At 41.7% G+C, this 19,118-nt stretch overlaps 1 protein-coding gene across 1 annotated transcript; it reads right to left on the bottom strand.

Moving 5' to 3' along the window:
• Positions 1–5,967: 5,967 nt before the first annotated feature.
• Positions 5,968–9,890, bottom strand: LOC123428237. Its single transcript, XM_045112427.1, has 9 exons — positions 9,842–9,890; positions 9,187–9,473; positions 8,848–9,079; positions 8,523–8,735; positions 8,090–8,343; positions 7,766–7,978; positions 7,370–7,462; positions 7,140–7,244; positions 5,968–6,357 (listed from the first exon to the last, which is right to left on the bottom strand). Exons 1-9 carry the CDS (start codon positions 9,888–9,890, stop codon positions 5,968–5,970), a joined length of 1,836 nt encoding a protein of 611 aa, XP_044968362.1.
• Between the last annotated feature and the right edge of the window lie 9,228 nt (positions 9,891–19,118).

Here is a 19,118-nt window from a genome sequence, read left to right as displayed (position 1 = left end):
AAAAAAATAGTTGAGAACTCTAGCTACTAAATTGATCGCTAACCTCTGGAGGGGTTGGAATATATAGAGTACCCTCACGTTACCAAGAGTCGAGGATGCGCAAGGATAACCAAACCCCAAAACACTCCTCCTCGGGGTACTTGTCTCTTTGTGAATTTGCTAACTAGATAGAGAGTTACTGATAATAAGTGTATGAGTTCTTTGGACTAATGAGAGTATTCGATTGTTGACACTTCCTCCATCCATATTTTGCTAGCCTCTTCGGTACCGTGCATTGCCCTTTCTCATCTTGAGAGTTCATGCAAACTTTGCTGGTGCATCCAAACCATTGGGATGATACGCTCTGTCATCATAGGCCTAATTATATCTTTCCTCAAAACAGCCACCATACCTACCTATTAAGGCATTTCTATAGCCTTTCCGAGATACACTCGCATGCAACAACCACCATCTCATGACTTGATCTTCATGTCATACATGCTTTTGCTTGATCGAGGAGTCGCATGATAGTTGGGCATTGCCCTTATTATTGCTACATGACGCGATAGTTTCATTGCATATCCTGCTACACTGGTAGAGGCATACATTTGCATACATCATGATAGTTTTCACTTGTCTTTATGTTGAGTACTTCTTATAAAGTGTGATGATCTTCTTTTTATTCTTGTAAAACATAGTGGGTTTCCCTTAAGTGAGGAAAAGATCCCAAAGATGACACATGAAAAGATCCCAAAGAGGACAAACGAGAGATAAAAATAAAGATCCAAAGAGGCCACGAAAAAATAAAAAAAAGAGAAAAAGAAAAATAAAAAATAAAAACAGAGAAGGGGGCAACACTACTATTCCTTTTGAAAGATCCACACTCGTACTACACTGCTATATTTGTACTACATAGAAATTATCATTCATGCATAACTATGTGGGGACCCTTACGCTATAGAACTTGGCTTGCATATTCCAATGATGAGCCTCCTCAAATGAGATATAGGTCTTCATGAGCAAGAAAGTTTGATGCACCCCCACTAGTTCCATTGGAGAGCTTACCTTAGCTCATATGTGCATCTGTTGCATGGCAATCCCTACTCCTCACATAATATCTATCATTTGGCTTTCTTTCGCCTATGGTTGTCCTCATTTATGTGAGCCTTTCACACATTTTTGTCTTCCTACCCCATCATCATTCTATTTGCCATCCTAAGTGCCAACATATGTTGCTTACGCTCATCCATTGCATGAGTGCTCAAAGTCGAAAGGGAGAGGATCATTTTGACTTGTGCCTGACTAGTGGTCTGGGGATGAGTCAAACTAAGATTTCGAAGGAGACCAAGTGTAAGGTTTAGTAGATTGTGTTCTCAATTATAAAATATTTTATCTCTAAACCCATCTCCCACTTCTTGCACGCAAACACCATTTGGAGACATTCGAGTCACGGACAGCGAGAGCTCTTGCACCTTTATGTTCTTACTTTGCTAATCTCAATACTAGATATAGACTCTTGTTTGTTATTGTCTTGACTTCAATTGCATATCTCACTTGATTTAATTTGAAGTTCTTATATGTGTGTTAGCATGTCACCAGAGAAATTATTTGTGTTATCATTTACCTACTCGAGGACGAGCAGGAATTAAGCTTGGGGATATTGATACGTCCCAAAGTATCTATAATTTCTGCTTGTTCCATGTTCTCTTGGGTGACATTGTTATATGTTTTGCTACACTTTTATATGTTTTTACTCATATTTGGACTAACCTACTAACTCAGTGCCTCCAGTGTCAGTTTCTGTCTGCTGATGTCCTCTTTGCAGGGGCTTTTATCCAATTTTCCGGAACCCCAAAAATCCCGAGAAAAATATATAAAAATCAGCGCACCAGAAGCTTCACAAAGAACGAAAGGGGGCCACAGGGAGGCTAGGGGCCTTGCAGGCGACCTGTGGGCGCGGCCTAGCCCTAGGCCGCACCGGGAGGCCTCCTGGGTGGGTCCCACACCCTCTGGTGCCCTCCTTTTGCCTATATTTACTCCTTGACGAGGAAAACCCTATACAGGATCCACAATAGTGAATTTCTCCATCGTTCCGCCGCCGCCGCGCTTCCAAGATCGGGAGCGTTAGGAGACCTCTTCCCGGCGCCCTGCCTGGGGGAGGATAGACCTCCGGGAGCTTCTCCACCACCATGGACGCTTCCCGGACATGTCGTGAGTACTCCTCGTTGGACCATTAGTCCATGACCAGTAGCTATGTGATGTCTTCTCTCCAATCTTGTGCTTCCATGACTAGCCCTTGTGAGCTGCCCTACATGATCAAGGCATCTATGTAATTTTCCTGCTATTGCTATGGTCGATTTGTTGGTATCTGATGGATTATGATATGATGTTCTGATTGTTATGAGTTATATATTTGATTATCCTTTTATATTCTATTCTTTAGTGATTCATGCATGTTCTCCATTGCTTTGTATTGCTTTGGCCGAGTAGTAGATTGTAACTCCAAGAGGGAGCGTTATGCATGATTGTGGGTTCGTGGACCCTGATGTCTAGCTTGAGTGACAGAAACATGAGACTAGGGGATGTGTTGTTGCCACCAGGGAGAAAACAACGATGCTTGTGACCACGGTTGCAAGGATTGTTTACCTTACGCATAGTTTGTTAATGCAGTTGTCCGTTGCTTTGAGTTTACACTTTGGGTGGGGCTCGCAACTTAATATCAGCGAGATGTTTTGGATAGATATATCAAGGTGGATGATTAGTAAGTAGATGCCGATGAATAAACGGTCTACTTGTCTTGGCGTACTGCCCATAACTATTGAGCCTCTAACTTTCAAGTAGCATAATTAGCTGGTGTGTTTATAATTTTGTCAATTGCCCAGCTATAGTTTGTTCACCCAAGCATAGTTGTTTATCGTCTTTTGGGAGAGAGACATCACTAGTGAACATCATGTGACTCCGGTCCATATCACCACCATTCCTTACACCTCCATCATTTACTGCTTTAATTTACTTTTCCGTTGCAATCACTATCACTTTTCTCGCTTGTGTTTTGATCCTTTGCAAACTATAAGGCCGGAGAGATTGACAACCTCTCTATACTCGTTGGGAGCATAGTTATTTGTGTGTGTGCAGGTCCACGTCTTCTGCTAGCGCCAGGGTCGGAGACACCTACTTGTTTATCCTCGGAGTCCTCCTGGTTCGATAAACCTTTCAGTCTTTGTGTAATGGAAAACTTGCTGCTAACTACATCTCAACCTTCCACTTGGGGTAACCAACAAGGAGCGAGAAGTATATACATCATCTTGTCATCACTTGCACGCTCCGTTGTTCCGGAGAACGGAGTCTTAGTCATATTTCCCATTAGGCATGGTTCACATGTGTCAAGTGATTCAAAATCAAGTGACTCCAAAAGTCCATCAACATGGAGTTTCTTCATGCGTTTTATACCAATATGACCTAAGCAGCAGTGCCACAAGGAAGTGGCGCTCTCAATATCAACTCTACATCTTTTGGCTTCAATGTTATGGATATGTGTGTAATCACTATTGAGATTCAACATGAACAGACCCCTCACGTTGGGTGCATGACCATAAAAGATATTACTAATATAAATAGAACAACCATTATTCTTTGAGTTAAATGAGTAACAGTCTCGCAATAAGCAAGATCCAGATATAATTTTCATGCTTAATGCATGCACTATTTCCCATGCACATCGTCACTTCATCCTTCGCTAACCTACGTCTATTCTGTAGTTCCTGCTTTGAGTTGCAAATGTGAGAAACTGAACCGATATCAAATACCCAGGCACTACACCGAGAGTTGGTGAGGTACACATCAATAACATGTATATCAAATATACCTTGTTTTGTGTTATCTGCCTTCTTATCAGCCAGATACTTGGGGCAGTTCCGCTTGAGTGACCAGTCCCCTTGCAATGATAACAGTTAGTTTTCGGCTTTGGGCCAGCCTAGGGTTTTGATACGTCTCCGTCGTATCTACTTTTCCGAACTCTTTTGCCCTTGTTTTGGACTCTAATTTGCATTATTTGAATGGAACTAACCCGGACTAACGCTGTTTTCAGTAGAATTCCCATGGTGTTGTTTTTTGGCAGAAATAAAAGTTCTCGGAATGACCTAAAAATTTATGAAGAATTTTTCTGGAATTAATGAAAAATACATGCGCCAAGATCCACCGGAGGAGGTGAGCCAGTGGGCCACAAGCACAGGGGGCGCGACCACCCCCCCAGGCCGCGTCATGAGGGCTTGTGGGGCCCACGAGGATCCACCGCCTCCAAACTCAGCTCTATATATTCCGTTTCGCCCGAACAAAAATTATGGAGAAGGGATTCATCGTGCTTTACGATACGGAGGCACCGCCACCTCCTGTTCTTCATCTGGAGGGCAGATCTGGAGTCCGTTCTGGGCTCCGGAGACGGGAAATCGTCGCCATCGTCATCATGAACCTTTCTCCATCAACAATTCCATGATGCTCTTCACCGTTCGTGAGTAATCTCATCGTAGGCTTGCTGGATGGTGATGAGTTGGATGAGATCTATCATGTAATCGAGTTAGTTCTGACGGGGATTGATCCCTAGTATCCACTATGTTCTGAGATTGATGTTGCTACTACTTTGCCATGCTTAATGCTTGTCACTAGGGCCCGAGTGCCATGATTTTAGATCTGAACCTATTATGTTGTCGCCAATATATGTGTGTTTTAGATCCTATCTTGCAAGTTGTAGTCACTTACTATGTGTTATGACCCGGCAACCCCGGAATGACAATAGTCGCAACCACTCCCGGAGATGACCATAGTATGAGGAGTTCATGTATTCACCAAGTGTTAATGCGTTGGTCCGGTTCTTTATTAAAAGGAGAACCTTAATATCACGTAGTTTCCATTAGGACCCCGCTGCCACGGGAGGGATGGACAATAGATGTCATGCAAGTTCTTTTCCTATCTTGCAAGTTGTAGTAATCTACTATGTGTTGTGAACCGGCAACCCCAGAGTGACAATAGCCGGAACAACTCCCGGAGTTCATGTATTCACCAAGTGTTAATGCATTGGTCCGGTTCTTTATTAAAAGGAGAACCTTAATATCCCGTAGTTTCCATTAGAACACCGCTGCCACGGGATGGATGGACAATAGATGTCACTACAAGAAATCTGTTAATTTATGACAGCCCCTATCCGTCACCGACAGCCCAAAAACTGTCAACGATGGCCATCTGCGACGGTCGACCTGTCCGTCATGTATATCACGTCATAATTTGTCCATCCCACAAATTATGACGGATTTAGTAGTCCGTCATCGATGTTGGTCAAATCATGACGGCTCTCTACCGTCACCGATCGGGTCCTCGAACCCACCCGGCCCGCCCAGGCCCGGGCCACTATGACAGACTTTTCCGTCACGGATTTATATGATGACGTGGCACCAACAACCCTCTAGTTGGATCTGACGTGGTGCCGCCTATGCCCATGTATCCTTCGGCCCAGTAAATTTTGGCCCATTTGTTTTGGTCCAGACTATTTTTTTTTTAATTTTTATGTTAGCCTGTCTCTAGTGGTCCAACAAGCACATCGGCCCACTAAATTTTTGGGCCAGTTGTGTTTCTTTACGTGAACATGTTTCCAGGCCTGCTTCATCCGGCCCGAAGTGTTTTGTTTACCCAACACAACCCATTTGTAATTTTTACACAGAACAATTCAGCACAGGATATTAAAACAATTCATTATTTGTACAATATTAAGACAGAAAAAAAGCACAAGCCAAATTACTGAAGTACTCATTCTGCATAACACATCCAGCATAGCATTCAACTTACATCTCCAGATCCACTAACCATCAAACATCAAAATGCGACGAGTTTGGATCCAACAGTACGCAGTTTGCACAACAAAAGGATGACAAAATAAGTCGGTTCCAGCAGTATATCTCACATTCACGTAGCTTCCAGCAGCTTGTTGGACAAACAAACTTACCCCTGAGCTGACCTAGATGGCATCAGACTTAGCAATAAGTCTAGTTTTGCATCCATCTCGGATTGCTTCTTCCTGTTCTCCTCGTCTCGCTTCCTGTACTCCTCATGTTGCCTGGCCCTTTCTTCTTCAGATTCCTTCAACTTGTTAGTCAAGGTGTCAACACGCGCCTGAAGCTCAACATTCCTCTTCTCAGCTGCCAATTCTGCTTCACGGTTCATAGCATTGGATCTCGCATGGACGTGCTGGATCCCCACATTCTGAAGAAACCTCGGCTTCTTAGTGTGCTTCGCAAGCACTTGAGCTACAACCTCGGTTGCCATCTCAGTTGTATTACTCGATTCCTGACTATCTTCTGTAGGTTGAGAAGCCTTGTTTTCCATCTCGGTCTAGCAATGCAAGCAACAAACATGGTTATGAGATATCATCAGCAAGTTAACATGCATCAGGAAAGCTAGCATGCATCCTTATTTTGTGAGAACAGAGTCAGATTGAACTTTTTTCTGTGCGAAGTTGAGTCAGATTATTCATCATCAAAGTGGCTAGAAGAAACAATCAACTGTACAGGCTAAATTATATCAATTAACTACACGCAACTAATGTTCAAATCTAATTATGTTATATCTATACAACTATATAGTGTATCAGTTCTGAAGTTTTCAATCTTAAGACTTGGAATGAGTGTGAACCGTTGATATAGTCCATCGTATGGTTCAAAATGGTGGGATTCACATCTACAGTACTAGATAAAGTAGCAATGAAGATTCTTCTGTTTTCCAGAACCATCTACAGATTACCAATTTAGGAAAAGTACACATGCTTGCTACATTTGTTGTATATAAGAAAACTTCATACAGGAAAACAATGCATATACCCCTTTGATCCATATTAGTTGTCGCTGCAATGGATCACAATTCAAAGGAAATATACTAGAATGAAAATAATAATATGGAATTTGCTAGTATACTACAAGATAGACACTGAGGATGGCCAAAACTGCAATATAAGACAATCTAGTACAAGATAGTCAAGTGAATATGTTAACATTTCCAATTAACATACAATGGCATTTGCTTATTATTCTTCAATCTGTAGTGATTGAAACAATACTAATTCTAGCCATGCAAAAGTTAAAACTTTGATGGTTGGTAGTCTTTGAAACCTGACTTACAATTGCATCGAGCACAACATTGGTGTAGCATTTCTTTTTCTTGCTATAGTGGCACGCCTTAAACAAATCCAATGCAGATGGTTCTGTATCCTTGTATTTGTCTCCCTGAAAACAAAAGACATGAAGGCAATGGAGCATCATATACCATCACTACATGGAAGCAATCCAAAAACACCTTTTGATAGTGCACAGATACATCTTGCAAATCCACAACAACATGTTTGACTTACCAGATTTCCACAGTGCACAGCGTAGCTACGCGCCCCAGTAGTTTGGTGGAACTTAACTTGAGCTCGATTAGCTTTGTTAATTTGAGATATCCCCTACATCAAGAGATCAAATACGGTCAGGTAGAAGGCGTGGACATTGGGTATGGCTTAATAATTTATAATCACCTGAGCTCATGCATCTGTATTATATCCTCAGGTGATTCCTATTATCTAGAAGGTGAGTTTCCAACAGTTCGGGGCTGTTGTTTACTTCATATTTTGTTCCATAGTAAATGTATTGAAAGTGTTGTCCATTGTTTTTTTGTTTGCCTAAATATACCATAGACCCTCTAAAGGTTCTGTTTTTCCTTTCTCTAAATAGTAACTATTCTACAGACTATAATAGATACTACATACCATCTTTTTGGGATCCTTCCAGCTTTCCACCAGCTCGTTCCACTGGTCATCGGTCATTGAGGGGACCGGAGAAGTTCTCCTCACCAAATTGGGTGCGTGAGGATCAAAATACTCTTTCTTGAGCCTGTATCGTTGTTGGCGAGTCGCGCTTTTCAGCATTTCTGTACAAGCCTTCCTAACTGGCATCACATCTAGGTCCATCCGAAACTTGTTCTAGTAAGATCGAAAACATGGGTAAGTATCCGAATTGCACATAGACAAAATAGTAGAATATTGATAGGTTCCTAGCAATTTGAGGGAGAAAGGCCAGGATTATGTACTTACACCAACTTTGCCTACAAAGTTCCTAAAGATCCCCTCTCGGAGATTTCCATTTGAGTCCTTATAATCCTTCCAGTGCTTAAACACAGGCATATGGTGTCTGACTATGACATTGCATTCCGTTGCAAACTTTGCAGCAAGAAGAGGTGCCTCGGGCCGTAAGCTCCCTTCTGGAATGACAAGCGGCAGTTTGCCTTGCCGGCATCGAGTGATCCTTTCTAGGCCTTTTCCCAAATTGGGCCCCTTTCCCTTGGATCCTCATAGGATCGTGGACCTACAGAGAAGGTAAAATCAAGGACGGTATTAAGCTCACACGACACTTAGATATGAAAATATTACATACTGAATTTGCTATGTCACAGTGCCATTACTAAATAACTGTAGCCTCATTATAAAAATCAAATAAATTCAAGAAATATTTAGGTTTGTAACTTGCCTTCAAAGTTATTGTCAGGTTGACTTTGCTGATGTGGTTGGGTACTACCACCAGCTTCGTTGTTCCTCTGGTTGTCATCATGACAATGGGCAATGAGATCAGCTCCATTGGCCAACCAGTTGTCGTCATCACAATGTGCAAGATCATCATCTTTTTCGAAGAAGGAATCCAGTGAGAGTATGTTCATTATGCAATCAAAGCTAATAGACAAAGCTAGCAATCCAAAGGACAGAACATTAGCATGATATGACAACAATAGTAAGAAACTTGACTTCAACACAATGGTCGTCAGAGTTGGGAACAAATTCTTCAGTTTGGTGGGCACTTGGCTTATGAATGACACTTGGTGTCTGCTCTTTAGGATCATACATCTCTTCACTTTGAGCACTTGCATCAGCATTTTGTGATGATACTTTCCTCGACCTTGTAACTCGCATACTAGTTGGGACATCCGCCAGGACTCTCTTACGAGGCCGAGGCTTGACTCCACCAAGTGCCATGGCAGCAGATCTTTTCTTACTAGATTCCTGACTGGTTTTTTTACAGTCCTTCAAGCCCTGATAAAAATGAAAACATGGTTTAATCAATAACCTTTAACACAAATTCTGCAGCAATGACCAACAAACAATATATCTAGCAATGACTAGATGGAGGAATTCAGCACCTTGGAGTTTGAGCTAGTAGTAGCTGTGGAATTAAATTCCTGCAATGCCTCTGTCTCATGTACTAAACTATCATTGGACGACTCTCCTTCACTGGTATCGTCCTCATTAGGATGGTACTTAGCTTCAGAATCATCTGTACTATTCTTGGGCCTTTTTTTTCCAGGTGAAATGACAGTTTTGGCTGTAAACAATTGTGATAATGCAGGAATTCCAAGTGCTTGCAGCCGTGAATTGTTCCTTATGATTGCTTTGAGGCGCAACTCGTCCATAGGATGTATCGGTGGTTCTAAGATGAGTGAACACAGGAACAAGAATTACTATTTGCATAATATGTACTTAATAAAAAATTGCTATCTGAATTACGGCCTAGTTTGGCAGCACAATTTTTTTAAATTAGGATGTATCTTTTTTTCTGTCGTTACATGGATAATCTTAGTGATAGCTATAGCTGAACCTAACTTAGCTGCACTCACGGCTGGATCAGCTCGTGCTAACAGGCGTTGTATGCATGTTGGGTATGAGCGGGTTCTCTGTAGATGCTAGGATACAAAGTCTGAATCATCTGTACGTGTATGCACACCACTGGCCAGATAGATCAAGTATTTGCAGCAAACGCGCCCTACAGTATTGTTTTTAGACTAAAAAAGATTATACCTGCTGTCTTGTGTGCTCGGGGTTTCTTCGCTGCAAACTTTTTCCCCATCAGTGCGTCCTTGAAACGGCGAAGTATGGTGACGGCGAGGCCCTTGAAACAGCAAAGTGTGGTGGCGGTGACAGCTTTGTTTCTCGGGTTGAGGAGGAGGGGGAGGGAGTTCGTGGCAGGCAGTGGGTGTGGGGTTGTGACCTGTGGTGGAGGAGGAAGAGGAAGGGGACTTGTGCTCGGCGGTGGCGCAGGTGGTCGGCGGCGGACGAGGTGGCCAGCGGCAGTGGAGGTGACCGGCGGTGGCGGAGTCTTCTAGGGTTTTGTGGAGCGGAGGTGGGGGAGAGCGGGTCTTGGCCTGTAGTGAGGGAGGGGGTGTGACCGGTGGTGGATGTGGAAGAGGTGGAGGAGGTGATGCCGGCGGTGGAGGAGGTGATGCCAATGGTGGAGGCGGATTTGGGGTTTGGGGCGTTTGTGCGATTTGAGATTTGGTGAACTCACGATTTGGGGGTCAGGGACGGCTGTGCGGGGTGTTGGAAATTACAGTGTTACCCTTATTGATGGTAGAATATCTTCTTTTAACCTTGATGGGCAATAGAGTCAATTCAAGATGGATTTTTTTGGCCTCGCGCGGGTGGAGCGAAAACTATGCCGCGCGCGCATTTTCTTACCGCCAAACCCGTTTTTGTGAATTGAGAAATATTTCAAGAATCAACGAACATTTTTTTAGAAATTGGGTGGAATAATTGCTGAATTTCCCGAACAATTTTTTGGTTGGACAAACATTTTTCAATTTAACAATTTTTTTGGAAATGCATGATCATTTTTGAGTTAGCAAACATTTTATGAATGATTAACTAATTTTTAAGCCATGAACAATTTTTGATTTTTTATGATATTTCTACATTGATGAACAGTTTTTGAATAGGCAAAAGTTTGTTGAAATTTCATTGAAAGTTTTTAATACACGTACTTTTAAAAGTCTTACGAACAATTTTTGTGTCCCAAGGATTTGTTTTAAAAATGTTGAGCATTTTTTTATTAGTCATTGATTTTATTACAAAATTGCAAATAATTTTGAACAGTTTTGTAAACTCGTGCACTGCTAGAGTTTAAAAATCGCAAATAATCATTTCTTGGATCTCGACGGACGATAGAAGCAGTGGGCGCTTTATTATTAGGGGGAGACTTGCAAAAATGCCCGTATTCAGAAACACTGAAATAATCAAAAATAGATTGGAGAAGTGGGGTATCGATCCCCGTGTGGATGTGCAGAAGAACAATGTAATGAGCAGAAACCAGTATTCTTACAGCATTGTGGGATACAACCTGAATTTTGTACAGAAAACATCACAGCAGTTCAGCATTTCAGAACATTAAAGAGTAACATATGTCACTGTACCATTTTCCCCACAGTTTTAGCATTTCAGAAGAAAATATGCAACCAAATTCCAATATAAGTAGCCCGAATTTACTTAGTGAAAAATATGCAACCAAATATCACACCTCCACACGCCTCTCTGCACTGAACTTTCAGTAATATCACCACTGTTCCTGATTACAGCATCCTGATGTTCCCAGCAAAGGAAGGGAAAGTAAAATACTGTGAGCATTCCTGATGTGGCTACAAACTAAGAAAGACCATATAACAAAAAATACTATGAGTACTCCAGACCAACTGTACTGAACATAAAATCCATGTAGACAATAGGAAACAACACCTCACTCTCTTTAAACTTGTACTGAACATAAAATCCATGTAGACAATAGGAAAAAACAACTAAATGAAGAATGAAGGTAATACCCCGACACTAAAACATCTACTCGTCATCGCTGTCAACATCCATGGCACCTCCTTCGTCTTCGCTACAATACTCGAGACCCGTATCATCTTCTTCCTCTTCGGGGTCACCTTCATACACTTCTGTGTTTTTTTCTTTCATCAAACGAGCAACTACATCAGCTTCAAAAACAATGCCTTGCTCATCATCTCTATGCAAAGGCTTCTCGGATGTAAGGTCAGAAACAGACACTCTCCTATCCTCCTCATCACAACACTCGTCCTCTTGATATGCAGGACCAGTAAAAGGTACACCCTCAGTTTCACTAATATTGAAGAGATGCCTATGTTCAAATGTTTGCAGGACTTGCCAATTCTTCCCATAGTTCGTGTCTGGCAAATAAAAGACCTTTCTAGCCTGTGTAGCCAGAATCAAAGAATCGTCCTTGTACCACATACTTCCAACATTTATGCTTTCGAAAAATCCATCATTTTTAAGCTCGGTCTTCTTTCCATCAAGTTTAAACCAGTCACATTTAAACAAAATAACTGACCTGTCATCCAAGTTGTAGTCTAACTGAATGATCTCTTTCAAGGTTCCATAAAAATTTATGAGCTGACGGTCATGTTCACCTTCGTTCATGACTCCACTGTTTTGTGTTCTCTTGTTGCTATCACGATCAAAAGTGCTAAATCTAATCCCATTCACTATGCATGATGAGAATTTCCGGACACTCCGATCGGGACCACATGCCAAGGCAAAGAGATCTTCGTCTACCTCTTCACCAACCTCATCCCGCATCCTTATCATCTGCAACAACACACGCAAACACATACATTAGAATCTGTAGTGAAATCACACAACCAAAAACTAGATGTGAATGAAAACTAACATAGTTCTTGAACCATGTTGCAAATTTTTTTTGAAGCTCCTTATCGCTGTCCGGCACCCCGTTTCTCTTTAACTCATCTTTGAATATTCTGTAAAGTAAAAAATATTAGTCAATAGATCACATAAGTACAACACAAACAACATAAGCAAGTCTAGAAGTGACAACATACTCGATATATTTCTTAGCTTGATCGCAGTTGTTCAACACATACCACACCATCTGATCAAATTCTTTTTCCTCATGTACATACTCATAATCATATCCTGAAGTAAAATTAACTCTGTGTCCAAAAACGTCAATACCATAGGCTTCTTCATCTGAGAAACCTATATTTCTTGGGTTCCGATTAAATATTGTTTCAACATCATCCATGTACTTGGAGCAAAATGCCAGGCACTCATCCGCAACATATGCTTCAACAATCGAACCTTCTGGTCGTGCCCTATTCCTCACATAGCGCTTTAAAGTATATAGCCTTCTTTCAACTGGGTACATCCACCCATATTGTACGGGACCTCGAAGCAAAGCCTCTTCAGGTAAATGTACTGCAAGTGTAACATCCCAAAATTATAAATTTTGGAATGGTAATATAATTATTAGATTGATTGTTTGTTTGTTTTCTAAGTGACTGAAACTTGTGTGAAATTTGAAACTTTTCGAAACTTTTGAATGAGAGGGAATAAAATGACTTTCCCCTTCTCCTGTGAATTCAAATTCAATCATTTAAAAAAGCAAAGAGAGAAGATGACATGACTTCTTCAACTATAAAGGATTTGAACGGAGATATTTGCATTGAATTCTTTTGCATTTCCATTTGGTTTCTTCGTGCATTTTGAAAGTTATTTGAACCATCAAACTTAGAGGATCATTTGAAAATTATTTGCAAAAGAAAATAAACCTTTTAGGGAATTTTGGAAAAATAATTTTTTCTGAAGTTTTTATTTTTTGCCGTGGAAAAATGCCCATCATCTATATTTTATTTTTCTGATAATTTTAGTATATAAAAACTCTTTATTCCGAATTGATTCGATTTCCTTTTTAACGTTTTAGTTTCCTAGTTTTGAAAATAGGAAGGAAATCCCTTTTATTAGGAATTGCATGCTGGCCCATTAAGACTTACCTATTCTAGATCAACAGGAGATCATCTCCTACCTCCATCTCTTCTCCACATGACACAGAACTTACCTTCCATGGAGAGGAGAGTCCCCACCTCAGGGATTCGCGAAGCACATTCCTTCCCGGCGCCTCCCGTCGCCTTTATAAGAAGCCCCACGTCCTCCTCGTTCCATTCCCGTTGAAAACTCCACCTCTCCTCGCCTCTAGCTCGCGCACCCCTCGCCGGAGTTGTCACCGGAAAACTTGCCGGAAAACCCACTAGAACTCCTCCACCTCGCCACCCCTGCACCTCCTCCACCTCCACCCTTCGGCCACCTCTCCCCACCACCTCGGCCACCTCCTCCACCACCTCTCCACCCCGCTGCTGCCCCTTCTCCACCTCCCCATCACCATTGCCACGAGCAGCAGCAAAACCAGCAGTTTTTTCACCTTCCACCTCGCCCCCTGCAGCCCCCCTCCCTCCACCTGGCCTCCCCACCCCTACCAAGAGCCCTCACCCTTCGGCCCCCTTCCCCAACCCCGCCGGAGTGCCCCCCCTCCCCGCCGGCGACCCACCCCACCGGAGCCCCCTTCCCACCTCGGCCATACAGCCACGGGAGCAGCACCCCAGCCGAGGTAAGCCCCCTCCCTCCTTTCTTTTTTGTTCATGTTTTGTTTTAGCCCTTAGATCCTATTTAGAAGGCCTAGATTAGATCACTAGATAACCTTTCGGTTTAGTTTAGCAAACCAACGGTTGTTTTGTTCACTTAAGATTTAGCCAGTGGTTTTGCTAGCCTTAGGAAGTTTGCTCCAAACCATGAAACAAACACCCCTCCGCAGCCACTAGCAACTTGCCACGTGTACCCCAATAGCTAGCTAGTTATCTTCAGTTTTTTCCGTCTAAATTGCAAAAACAGAAACTTTCAATTTTGTTTTGGCCACAACTTTTTATCCCTAAGTCCAATGACATTGATTCTTTTTTCAGTAGCTCACAAATTTCCTTTAGTTTTTAAAAACATATATTTTGTCTATGTTTGAAATTTTTAAAAATAAGTTAGATCAGATTTAGTTTAAACCTTGTTCTGCCTATTCCAGGAGTTTAAAAATAGCTTTTAATTTGATTCCTTTTGGTACTGATCACTAGTGATCCTATTTATAAGTGGTAAAAATTTCAGATTTGTTTGAGTATTTTAGCTCACTGTTTAATGTGAAACAATTTCTGTTTCACCGCTTTTAGGATTTCGGCTAAATTCCTTTTCTACTTTTGTTTTAAAATATTTTCTTTATTATTTCAGAAAGATTATTATGTTTTTTTTCTGTTAGTTAACAGTAGTTTTGCAACAAGTCTTTATTTTATGTTTATTTGTTTTAATGAAATCAATTCTAGCTCCGTAGTAACGTGCAATTGTTTTCACCGTTGTTTCAAATCCTGTTTGGGAATGCTTTCAAAAAGTTTTGTGAAAAATACTTTATTTTATCTTAGTTAAACTTATATCTTAGTTCCTTGCTATTATTTTCTGTTAGACAAAACTATTAAGTGTTTGACGTAGTAGAAGACTCTCTAGTCTTGTTTGAAGTTTCTTTCGGTATTCCTATTCACTCTCGCTTTTGTTTTGATTGTTAGAATGATTGCTAGAATGAGTGCTTATGTGAATGCTATGTTTGCTATATAGATTTCATCGGAGAGTGACGAGTAGTCTATCAAGTTATTTTCTCGAGAAATTCTTCTTCGTCAACATCACAGGCAAGTCACTTTGATCATACTTTCACCTATGTTTTATGCATTGTAGTTCTACCATCCTATGCCCAATTGCATGCTGCTTAGGTACTTGGAAACTTTAGTGTAAGATGTAGCATCATGTGGTAGGAACACAACAACCCCGATACTTGGCCTCGGGACGAAAAAGTTATATTTGCTATGCTTGAGTAGGCGGGTTATCGGTTGAGTGTATACCACGAGTGATGCGAGGTTGATATAATAATCAAGACCGGACTAAGACAATATTTTCAAGACCTCGGATGCAATGCAACTCTGGGTGAAGGACGGTTGATCGGCTCCCTGGAAAACCCAGTGGATGCCCGAGATGCTGGAGAGGCCATGTCATCCTGCGGAAAGCTTCACCCAGGCTCAAAGAGATGGACGGATATTTTCAAGACCCAAGGCTTACCTGCACAGCCACAAGTCATTATGGGCTCTGGCTTGGTTGGACAACGCGGCGACTCTGGACAGACGGTGCTAGCAGATGTAGACGAACGGTAGGAATGGATGGGCACTGACAGGGATTCAGAGGGACCCGTTGAAAGACCATGTTTTGACCATCCGGTCTTCAAACACCCTGAAGTGCGAGGACATACTCGGAGGCGATCAAATCTTGTGGGGAACGTGTGCAAAACTCTGTAGAGTACTCAAACCTAATCGATTAGCCGTGTCCATGGTCATGGAGAACTTGAGCCAAAGGAACTGAAGTTATCTGGATTTCTCAACACCACTATACATATTTGATGAGGGTAATTATTGACAACTCGGGTACGAGAACTGGTTGGCGGAACCATCTCGTTAACAACAAACATTGTAGTAACATTTTTCTTTCAACCCCTCTTGTTGTAGGATAAAATTGGCTTTATTGAAAACTTATAGCCCCACCTGCCAAATATGCATGTAGAGATAGTTGATTATTATTTTTACCCCTCTCTTTGATGACTTGACGGCATATTCAATATGTTGACCTACACAGCTGCAACGTCTCATGTTGCAGATATTTTTCTTCGACGAGTAAGAGTACGATTCAGGGTTACGGTCTACACTCAACTTGCCTTTGGTGTTTATTGGGACTCCACTCCCTTGACTGCTTCCGCTGAAATATTTAAGGTATATATCAGTTTTACGCTATTTACATGTGATTGCACTTTGATATATACATTGATTTACTGTGTGTGCCAGCATACTGATCTAGGGATGGCATAGAAACATAGAGGCTTGACTCGTCTTGAGTCGGGTCGCTACAGAAATGGTATCAGAGCACATGTTGACTGTAGGACGTGACCCTAGAAACTGGAAAATTCTTAGGAAAGGATCTCTCAAAAAATTTATTTTCAACAACACCTTTTACTTCTCATCTCTTTTGATTTCATCGAATGTTCCCTCTGATCTCAAATAGTTAGACAATACCCTTACCCCTTTGACCACATGAAGGATCAACCGACTCCCACTTCAAAGTAAAGAGGATTTCACCACGCGTTTGAAGAATTGAAACTACACCAATTGAAGACTCTCAAGACCCGAAGAACTCGAAGACCCCGAAATGTTCCAATGTTTATTAGAAGTCCAAACCCCAATTATATACCCACGTTAGTTACGATGATTTGTGAGCCGTCACTGGTGTGTGTTTTCCGACGGCCACAACTAAAACCTATTCTCAAAAATATTGTTTTTATTGTGTGTATCTCCCTCCCTCTCTTACCCGTCTCATCCCCAAAACCTCAACCCTACCAGATGAAGTATGAAGCTTGACTTGTAGTCTCTGGACCAATGACCCAACTGGAAGCTGAAATATGGATTCAGAACATGGAGAACCACTTCGGGAGTAACTTGATCTCAAGGAAGTATGAAGTGGAACATGCTCTCCAGTACTTTACCCAAAGTGCTGCTATGTGGTGGAAAATGCACCATGCCATACAAGGATTTAGTGGAGCAGAAACTTGGGACGAATTCAAGGACACTCTATTGAGATCCCGACTTATTCAGAAGAGCTATGATAATCCGAAGGAGAAGACTTGTGCATGCAAGATCTGTGGTGAAATAGGACACACCCAGGAAGAACACAAGGATGGATGCACTCATTGTGAAGAAAATCACCCAGTTGAGGAGTGCCCAAGTAGTCAGGTGACTTGTTTCCTTTGTGAAGGAACCACCCACTACCCAGCTCAGTGTCACATTTACCCCAAGGTGCAACAAGTTGTCAAGCAGCAGAAAGATGCAGTGAAGGAAACACTCAACAAGAAGATTCGTGAAGAACCGGTGATGAACGAATATATTGAAGACCCTGATGGACAAGGTCTGACCAGATTTTTCTCCAATGCATGCTACTCATGTGGAGAAGAAGGACATTATTCACAGGATTGCACGAAGAAAAGCCAAGAGTATCTGGGAAACTTCCCGACGGAAGAAGTGGAGTTTGATCCACTTGAAATAGAAGAACTGGCCAAAATAAAGGAGTCCGTAAAGAAGAAAAAGTACCCTCAGAAGAACCAAATCTCTGCAGACATAGACCTGAGTCATGTGAGATGTTACAAGTGTATGAAATTTGGCCACCACAAATACATGTGCTCAGGAAGGAAGCCGGAAATCCAAGGAGCAAAAGCAAAAGCTAAGAAGCCTCGAGACTTGTCAGAACTCATTTGCTTTCGTTGCAAGGAAGCAGGACATTATGCTAGTGATTGTCCACAAGGGAAGAAAGCTAAAATGGAGTAGATAAGTTTTGATAGTGGCAATAAGTGGAACCTGAAGCACTCTTGTTTTTCATGAGATCAGGGAGTGATTTTTTTTTTGTAACAGAAGTCCTTGAGATTGTAATAACATCATGAATAAATGGAATTTATTGTCTCATGATTGCCTATGTTGAAACTGTATGCGTTGTTTCTCTTCGAACAAAGATCTCTGAACAATTATGAGGATAAGAGAAAATATGGTCCATGCAGGCATGAGTATAATTCATTTTTAGTGTGGTAGTAATCGGTAAACCCACAGGATCCATTGAGTAGGAGTGTACCATGATTACCAAGGAGACACTTACATTCCTCTGAGTACCTATTTACTGGCACCTGCAGATGACAACTCTCTACGAGTCATTCCTCAAGGGCCCAGAAACGATTATGACCCTGACCAGTGATCATGATTACCCGAAAATCCTGAAGGACAAGATGAAGCACATTCATCTTGAAGGAGATGCAGTCTACAAAGGCTACCCATTCATGGAAAATGGAGTGGAACTTTGGCACGTGGAAGTACACCTCCACCATGTAAAAGGAGTTTGTCCAAAGACTATGGGGCAATACTTTTTCATTTCACGTGTACCACGAGCAATCTTCTTTGATGCTGTTCGTGAAGCTGCCATGGAAGCCATACGTCAGATTGGAGAGATACTTGAAGCAAGACTCCGTCATACCCAGGAATACCTGAGTGAAGTGCATGCGGAGATGATGGAGATGAAGCTCATGACCACCATGATGAAGCGAAAGATGGATGATTTAAAGGAGCATCTCGGAAAGTTTGAGTGGAACTAAAGTACCTCCAAGAGAGGCAGATGAATAAAGTTGGCAGAAATGCTCGACCATACCGAATAATGTGGATGGCAGCAATTGTAATAGAGTACTTTTGAATTGGAGTTTTTGAGGATAAATTAAGGATGTAATAAAGGATTGATTATGAAATGAACCTGAGTTATGGAAGAAGCTTTGATGGATCAGCAAACGTTTTCTTAGGAGCATACGAAAACCTGAGAGTTGTCAAGATACGATAGATGT

The sequence above is a fragment of the Hordeum vulgare genome, chromosome 2H (genome assembly GCF_904849725.1).
Source record: "Hordeum vulgare subsp. vulgare chromosome 2H, MorexV3_pseudomolecules_assembly, whole genome shotgun sequence".
NCBI lineage: Eukaryota > Viridiplantae > Streptophyta > Magnoliopsida > Poales > Poaceae > Hordeum > Hordeum vulgare.
The sequence above is the reverse complement of the archived record's forward strand: the minus strand, read 5'-3'. Positions and strand labels throughout refer to the sequence as shown.

Excerpts from the sequence above, each read along its gene's own strand:
- LOC123428237 (XM_045112427.1), bottom strand. The coding sequence starts at position 9,890 with ATGGGGAAAAAGTTTGCAGCGAAGAAACCCCGAGCACACAAGACAGCA. Across the intron at positions 8,736-8,847 it reads AAGTGTCATTCATAAGCCAA|CTTTGTCTATTAGCTTTGAT; the intron begins GTGCCCACCAAA and ends TTGGATTGCTAG. Across the intron at positions 7,979-8,089 it reads ACTTTGTAGGCAAAGTTGGT|AACAAGTTTCGGATGGACCT; the intron begins GTAAGTACATAA and ends CGATCTTACTAG.